This window comes from Gavialis gangeticus, unplaced genomic scaffold, assembly GCF_001723915.1.
Source record: "Gavialis gangeticus isolate Ggan-Ray unplaced genomic scaffold, GavGan_comp1, whole genome shotgun sequence".
NCBI classification, from domain to species: domain Eukaryota; kingdom Metazoa; phylum Chordata; order Crocodylia; family Gavialidae; genus Gavialis; species Gavialis gangeticus.
Window position 1 is genome coordinate 5,216,011 of NW_017728964.1, and position 8,837 is coordinate 5,224,847.

The window sequence follows — 8,837 nt, forward strand, 5'->3', positions numbered from 1 at the left end:
CTAGTGGGTGCTGTATTTGACTACATCCTTGCTGCACTTGGGGAAGGAAACGGAGTAAAGCTAAAGTTGATTTGAAGCTACCTTTGCCCTCTGTATGATGAAACAACAGGAAGCCTGTCTAGCCCCTTATGTCATTGGTTTAAACTGGTTTAGGTTATTTTGATGCAGCTTTTGCTTGTAGACAAGACCTCACCCTCTATTTGCCAGGGGCCTCTAAAAACAGAGGACAACCACAATGCTCTGCAGCCACCCTTATCTGCCTCTGACACCAATGACTGAGAGCAAAACTAGCACAGAGCCCTAAAGCCCTTGTGTGGAGAACTCAGGAGTCTGTCTCCATGGCAGTAAGGCTCTTTTCTGCTGCCAAACAGCTTAGCTGGGGCTTACTGCAACAAAAAAATCAGGCCCCTATGTTTCTTTGTTATGTACTGCAATCCCAGCTGAGACCTCGTTATGGCAGAACAGATGAAAGATCTATTTAACCTTCAGAACCAAACTAAACAGGAACAAACCAGCCAGGAGTAAATTCAGTTGCAATTTAGAAGATGTTTTTTGTGAGGTTCTGGAACAGATTCCTAATCACAGTAGTGGCAAGCACAAAAATTAACTACTTTTGGGATGGAGCTTGATCAGTTTAATAAAGGAAACTCTTTGGCGTGGATGCCTGTGAAAGGTGGAGACTGGACTTGATGGGCTCCTATACACGTGCAGGGAGCCTGCTCCGATGTACTGGGAATCTAGTATGTTAGAGCGGTCTCAAATAATCATTTGATGAGCTTTAGTTCAAAGTGCCCCGCTGCCATTTTTCAGCTTGGGGACTCTGATATAGATGCTGCTTGGGCATTTTTAATTAGCATGGCTTGGTAATAAAAGCATCCCCCTCCCCTTCCTACACTGCCCAGAGCATGTATAAAAGTGCCCAATGAGTCAGTTCTGTGTTTCTAGAAATCACTCCATGTTACAGGTGATTGGAAAGGAAAGCTCAGCACTTCAGCACATTTTGTTTCAGTCTTTGTTTCATTTCCTTTCTGCTGCTGTGGGCAGAAGGGAGGCACGGCCCCTCCTAAGGCCCTCTGGGGAGAACAGGAAAAACACATAGATTACAATGGATGGGCTCATTCCCGATGTAGGGTCCTCTATGCTGCTGGTCAGAGTGGTGAAATAACTTTTTTTTCCCTTCTCCCCCAGTAGGCTTCATCTCAGGTGCCAGACCTCCCAAGGATGGTTCTTCTCACCAAAAAATATTCTTTGGAGACAGAAATGGAGAATGTCGGAGCAACCTCCATCCTTGCCCAAGCAGAGCCTGGGAAAGAGCCAGAGGATCGGACCATCTTTGAGAAGTACGCCCAGCCCTGCCTGGCTGAGCTGATGGGCAGCACCTTGTTTGTGGCAGCCGCGTGTCTTTCTGTGATCACCAACCCTGAGGGGGCAGGGCCCATGGGGCCTGCTCTTGCTCATGGATTTTCGCTGGGGATCATGGTAGCAGTTTTGGGGAAAATAAGGTATGGGGCAGTTGTCTCCTCTTCTGCAGGTAGGATGGGTACATAGGCATGGTCTATAATCAAGTCAAATCAGGCTATGTAATCAACCCTGAACCACTACCTAACAGTCTGCACTCTATTAGACTCTGATCCTGCAGTGACTTAGAACCAGATCTTATTCCACTTATGAAGCACCTATGTAAACTCAGGGGGCCTTCATGCAATCATAGTCCAGCCTGCAAAAAACAGTTAATGCACCTACTTTTGTAATGTGTCTTCATCTCAGCCTGAACACCAGATCACAATAATCAACAAGCAGGAGGAAGACCCACTCACCTTCTGCACTCATGTCTTTTCAGGCTCTTAATTAGTGTAGAAAGAGGATTGCACTCCAACATCTGAGTCCACTTAGCACCTGCTCACTGCTCCACAAGGAGGTGGTGCACTATTGTGAACCTATCGCACCCAGAAAGATGCATAACTCCACGTTAAATCCTAGAAATGTTAGTCAAAAAATTATAGTTAGCCACCTTTTGATCCCAGAGAAAGCAGGAGGCCTTCCTAGTTTTAGGTGAAGGGAGCTTAAACAGGAATCATGAAGGTGCTCTTGGCCCTGACTAAGTCAAGGGCTGGAGCTTGGGTAGGTTGTGGAGAACTGGAAGATGCTGGTGTTTTTTTAGGAATTACTCTGAGACTAGGTCCTGTTTCAGTCGGCATCCTGGTTTCATCAGCCTGCGAGATATATACGAGTCTCTTAGGAGGACAATTCTCTGCAGCCTCAGTGGAGATTACAAATCAGTGCTTCAAATGCTACCACTAGGAGCTCTTCACTATAATTTGTCACTCACGGTTAGATGTACCCCTCACACATAATAGATTGCAAACCAGCACAATTCAACTCATGAGACCAAGAGATAAAAGCTCTCAGAGGGGAAAGGAAGGGAAGGGATTTACTCATAAATCCAGAATGAATTAGTCTGAGAATCTGGCACAAAGTATCTGTCAGGGGCGTGTTTTCTATCACCAGGATGTTGATAGTGGCATAGACCTCCATGCGTAGGCTCTGCATGCTCAGGGCACTGCAGCCTAACCTACTGGAGGTGTCCGTCACTCAGTGTCCTTCCTTGTGGCTGCTGTGGGCACAATTGACCCCTTTCCTTTTGCAGTGGTGGCCATTTCAACCCAGCTGTTACCCTGGCCGCTCTGGCTGCAGGAGGCCTTTCCCCACTTCTCCTTCTCCCATACTGGCTGTGTCAGCTATCAGGAGGAATGCTAGGAGCTCTTTTGGCCAAGGTAAGTGGAAAGCACAAAAGCAGACACTGGCTGGCACAGCTGCTAACTGGAAGATCAGATGTGTCGCAGAAAGGAGATCCCAGTGCTTAAGAAGGGAAAGCACAGACAATACTTTAACAAAGCTGTTTGAGGTGCTTTGGTACTTGAGAGACATCCCAAGCTCTCCAGTGATACAGTTTTGAGACCAGGTAAGTACCCACACATAAGCAAGTGGGGAAATGCACCAGCCATGTCACTACTAAAGCCACCAAGACCTGCAGAACTCTAGTTCCTTGGGTTTCATTCCTCAGTAAAGAAGCCAACATAAATCAAACTGGTAAACCAGGCCCCGTCCCCTGCCCTGGTATCTCCTGCACGCAGGTGTAGCATTGGCAGCAGCAATGCAGAAGTGCAAATCTGCTGTTCACCTCCGTACTTGTGAAGGTTATGTTCTATCCTATTTATGCCTTGCTGATAATCTGTTAAATGTGTGGCCTGGAAAGCTGTCTTCTTCAGCATAGGAGTAGAAAACCTTGTGTGTTTGTGCTGCCATGGTCTTCCCAATTCTAAGAAAAGAAAACAGGCCCATCACTTAGTAGATGCCTGATGATTAGTGACTGGGTAGGAGGTGTTGTCTTCTGCAGGCCACCCCATGACAGTGGCTAATTTATTCCTCATCTGAAATGATTCTCCAAGATCCTTCACCTGTAGCTAGTTTGTGAGCAGCCTTTGAAACAAGAAATGGTTTGAGGAGATGCCTGGGTCACATGACATTTCTGTTCTGGGGCTGAAGTAATATAACTGTTGAAAACAGGTGTCCAGTCTAATGCTGATTGCAATCAGAGATTAAAAATTGCTTTCCTGGTGTGTTCCAGCATTCACTTCAAAATATAGCCAAGTGACTTGTTCTCTAGGGATTTCCTGGAGATCAAGTGTGTGAGACGGATGAATGCTGGCAGACGGAAGTCACCACGCATGGCAAGCAAGCATCTATAGAGTGTGTTGTGTCCCCTCCCTCCCCCCAGCCATGATAGCTACACAAATCAAAACACCAGCTGCATAACCCACAGGAGGGACAGATCACCCCTATGTCCTGTTTTCAGTCTTGCAAAGTGAGAGCCATAGTCCCCACTCACATACTCCTACTTTGCATAGGCAAAAATGACAAGACAAAGGCTTGAATTTAGTTTATATAGAGCCTGGTTTAAGCTGACTCCAGGTATGTACAACATTTGCAAAACTAGTGGATTTCTCTCCTGAGGAATATATCCAACAGAAAAGGGGTCCTTCAGTGATAAAAGGACAGCAGGATGGTCTTATTCTCTCCTGCTTACTACCTAGGAAATAGGGAAGATGGTGGAGGAGTGGCTGGGGGCAGGAAAGGTTTTTAGGGAAGAGCAGAGCTGTACATTGATCTGAATTTCCAGGCTGCTGGACAGCTCTATGGTTGCTGCTACAAAGCAACATCAATTTGAACACCCCGTGATCCCTGGACACTTCCAGGGTCCACTGCAACGCTCAACAGCCATCACTGCCTCCCTCTCTCTCCCACCCCTTCTCAACTGCAGCCAGAATCAGGACCAAAGTACAAGGCAAGAGAGACTCAGACTGGACTCTTTAGCAGCACCTATTATGAAAATAGTTTAATTGGTCATCCTCAAAATCTGGGGGTTTAAAATTTCTCACTCAGTCCCAGTAAAGAAGGCCTGAATTCACCATAGCATGACCTCATATTGTCCTATGTATAAAACATACGGGCCATGCCTATCTACTGCAACCCTGTTCCATTTCCAACACTTTGGAAAACTAGTTTTCAGAGTGTGGGCTTTCTCATAGGTGCTTGGTCCAGTGCATAACCAATTTCACATCACTACCCATCCAGGACAGCTGGCTCAGAATATCCTCATCCTGAGCTCAGCAACTGAAAACTGGGTTGGAATGGGAGTGACTGGATGTGATAGGTAGGTCAGCAACTGGGATTGAAAAACCCTATTATGGCAGTGAGGCCATGTGTAGAGGGCCAACACAGCAAACATTGCATAAGCCACGTTACATCTTCCACTGCCTTGTGCAGAGCAAGTTTAACTGATCCCCCCATCTTACACGTAATAGAGTGGGTGCAATATGGAATGGAAGTGCATCCGCTGAGCCTCTCTGAATGCCAGTGGAGTATTCCTATGTGCGATATGCTGAGATCATGCTGTACCATCTTGGGATCCACACAGGGACAGAAAGTACTGAAAACAGTGCCCACATCAAGCCCTGGTCTCAGGCCCTGGAAGCATTTGGCAGGGTATGGAGGTGTCGAGGGCTGGCTCCTGACTTTAGAGAAGGGCTATGAAGGGAAGGTTATTCAAAAGCACCTGCCAGTGTCACCCCATGCAAGTTCCACTGTGGTGCCCAATGTTACCTGCCTTGGCAAAGGTCAGTATCCAAGGTGCCACAATGTGCACACAGAGCACAATATTACCTAGGGAAGAACATCACACTAGAAGTCAGGTGGCCTGGAGGCACTCTGGTAAGTACTTGAGACTTAGGAGTGGTTCAGAGCTTGGGTTTGCTACAGATGCCTTGAGAATGACTCTGCCATTTGCCCTGGTAACGGAGGATCTTGCTCTCTGTTTTGTTAAATGATACAGACAACAAGAGTAAAACCTTAAGGACAGAGCTCCATCTTCAGCTTCCTCTGTGCAAAAATGAAGTTTCTTTCCTACCTATGGGGATTTTTTACCGTCTTTAATCTTCTCTGAGTCTGATGAAGGGCATGAGAGCCCAAAATCTTGCAGAAAAAGACACTTTTTTGTGATTTCTTAGTTGGTCTAATAAAAGGTATAATCTCTGAACCAAAAGTTCAAAATGTTTGCATTTCTTTTGGTCCACTGAGGCACTTGGTCAAAAGCATGTTCACAATGTGGACACCAGAGGGCAGAGTAACCCAAGAGCCTCAAAACTGCTGGTGAATGAACCCAATAATTCACTGCCGCTTTATTTTCAGTGTTCAACATGGCCCTGAAAAGAAGCAGAACAGGGTCAAGAACATATCACAGGGAGACAGCTTCCCAGCTCACAGGCCTCCTTGTTCTGCTCCCCTCCACATGCAGATGCACTTGGTATTAACACGGCATTAACTATCAGCTGTTCATAGCAGGGCACAACACTGTCACCAGCATGCAGTCCTTGCCTTTCCTGTGTGCTCTCATTCATACACAATAGCAGCCAGCCCTGTTTTGGGGAGTGCACACCCCTCCAGTCAGCCTGTATGGGGGTACTTGGTTCTTTCCAGTGCCCTAACTATTAAAGTTTAGATTTCACCCCCTCCTACCAACCTGAAAAGCAAAGGGCTATGGTAGCCATTCAAACAGAACAGCACCTGGGAGAGTGTGCCTTGTATCCTTTGTTTCAAGGGTGTAGGTCATAGCTGTGTTGGCCTAAGGACAGAGGCAGACAAGGTTCTTTGGGTAAATCCAATATAGTTTTGTAGACCAACTCAAATAGTTGGGAAAGTCTTTTTTGCAAGCTTTTGGGTACATATACCCTTTGTCAGGCTGAGAAAGCATCTTCAGATAAAGCCTTTGTCAGCCTGATAAAGGGTATATGTACCTGAAAGCTTGCAAAGAAGAATTTTTCCAACTATTTAAGTTGGTCTAATAAAAGATATTAGATTTACCCAAAGAACCTTGTCTGGTTGTATCCTTTGTTGTTATTTGTATTTCCTTCTTTCCTTTCCGGGATGTGGCGTGGAGAGCAGAGCATGGTGCCAGAAGCAATTTTCTTCAACCGGACTGGAGGGGGCTGCATGGTGCAAGAAGGCAGCACAGTGGGGATGGCTGTCTGTGCAGAGCTGACATTCTCGTTTCTCCTCCTCCTTGCTGTCCTGATGGGAAGCCTGGCTGAGCACAGCAAGACTCCACTGGCTCCATTCTGCATTGGCTTTGCCCTTGCCACGGGTATCCTAGTCAGGTAAGGGCCTTGCTATATATTGTACTTTGAGCTGTTTAAATACAATCGGTATTAGTGCTAGCTCAAGTTTGGAGAAGTTGTACCTTAAGGCTAAAAACCTTCTCTGACTGTTCCCCCACCTGCACAGCTAAGACTTGCCACTAGAGGGCTGGCAAGCAGGGGTCTGACTAGGTGCAAGTTCCCGTTACATGGCTGGTGAGCCAGGACAGACTTCTATCCCTGCTTGAGGTGGAGGTGTGCAAGAACTTGGGGAAGGGGGGTAAAGAACATGAAGCTGGAAGGTGAAGAGTTAGTGGGATGGGAGTGGGTAATGAAATATGAGGTGGAAAGGAAATGGGGAGTGGGGGAAGGATAGTGAAACGAAGGACGTCAGACACTGAAGGATAAAATAAAAAGCAATAAAAAGAATTTAAGAGGAAGGAATTAAAGAAGGTTTCATATTTTAATAAACTGGGATTTTGAGGTGTGGGGGTGCTGGTCATGCTTCCCAAGGTAGGTGGGAGCTGGGAGCAGTGATGGAAGGCACCTTTGGGGAAAGCTACTGGCCTTGAGCTGGGAAGGAAGCCCCAGCTCATGGGCACCCAATCCACCTTATTCTCCCTGGGAAGAGCTTGCTCTCCCTCCATCTTCCCTAGAGTCCACTCCTGTATCCCTCTGTGCCCTGTGACATGGCTACCTGGCATATACTCTGCACGCAGTTTGCACAGGTTTGCACCCCTGGGAGTGGGAAGGTCACACCCCCAGAGGCAGAATGGGTAGTTGGTTTGGTGCCAGAACTGGCAATGGTTGGCAGTGCATCCAGGGATTCTGGAGGATTGTAACTTGGGTGGCTCATCTGTGGGGAGTGAATCATATCATAGAAATTAAGGGCTGGAAGGGACCCGAAAGATCACTGAGTCCAACCCTCCTGCTCTGGGCAGGAATACTGCTGAGATCAAGTGATCCCAGCAAGGTGTTTGTCCAATCTCCTCTTGAAGACTTGCAAAGTTGAGGACTGCACCACCTTCTTGGGAAGTCTATTCCACATTCTGGTCACCTTTGCCATAATGAAGTTCTTCCTTACATCCAACCTGAAACCATCCTCTAACAGTTTATGGCCATTGCTCCTTTTCCTCTTCTGGGGTGCCCTAGTGAACGGTTTGTCTCCCTGCTCCCAATATTCACCCCTTACATATGTATAGATAGCCACCAAGTCCCCCCTCAGTCTTCTCTTCCCCAGGCTGACCAGTCCCAGATCCCATAGTCTTTCCTCATAAGGCTTGTCCTCTAGGCCCCTAACTATTCTTGTGGCCTTTCTCTGGACCCTTTCAAGATTCTCCACATCTTTTTTTGAAGTGCGGTGCCCAGAGCTGGACACAGTACTGCAGCTGGGGTCTCACTAGCGCCAAGTAAAGAGGAAGTATCACTCCCTTAGCCCTGCCCGTGACACATGGGCTAATGCATCCCAGAATGCTATTACCTCTGTTGACTGCAGCATCGCATTTGTGACTCATGTTCATCCTGTGATCAACCATAGCCCCTGAGGTTCCTTTTAGCTATCATGGCCAGGATATCTCTTTCAAACCTATATTCATGTCTCTGGTTACTTATCCTCAGAGAAAGCACTCTGCATTTATCCTTATTGGTTCCGTTTTGCCCACCTTTCCAGCTTATCCAGGTCCTCTTGGATCCGCATCCCCTAGCATGACCACTTTTCTCCATAACTTAGTATCATCCACAAGCTTGGCCAGCGTGCTTTCTACATCCTTATTTAAATCATCGATAAAGATGCACAGAGCAGGGAATCGAACCCTGTGGGACAGCACTGGCCACCTACTGCCAACATGATAGGGCAAAACAGCACTGTTTCATTTTGACTTCCGTTTCACCATTTCAAATGGGCAGTGGTTTTGTTTTGCTGTTTCGAAGCACTGTTCCATTTTATTTTGTCAAAACCGTTTCACTGTTTCGACACGTTTCTACATTTTGCCCATAGGATATAATGGGGAATCATGAAAATGCCTATAACTGTCTGCTGTCATGCCATGTGCAGATCTGGGGGCCCGTGCCCCCTGGGAGGGCTGTGCCAGGTTCTTCCCAGCCCTCGGCACGTGTTGTGCTGGGAAGAACCCAGTGCTGGTGCTG

General features: G+C 47.1%; 1 protein-coding gene across 3 annotated transcripts in view; it reads left to right on the forward strand.

Moving 5' to 3' along the window:
- LOC109287316 (aquaporin-8-like) overlaps window positions 1-8,837 on the forward strand; it is a 91,818-nt gene that overhangs the window by 60,325 nt on the left and 22,656 nt on the right. For 2 of the 3 annotated variants that reach the window (XM_019502287.1, XM_019502293.1), the window contains 3 exons: window positions 1,189-1,502; window positions 2,648-2,774; window positions 6,502-6,713. In XM_019502287.1, coding sequence (XP_019357832.1) covers window positions 1,222-1,502; window positions 2,648-2,774; window positions 6,502-6,713 — 620 coding nt within the window. In that variant the 5' untranslated portion in view covers window positions 1,189-1,221. The remainder of the gene's footprint in view (window positions 1-1,188; window positions 1,503-2,647; window positions 2,775-6,501; window positions 6,714-8,837) is intronic. The other variant, XM_019502300.1, reaches the window with a different exon arrangement.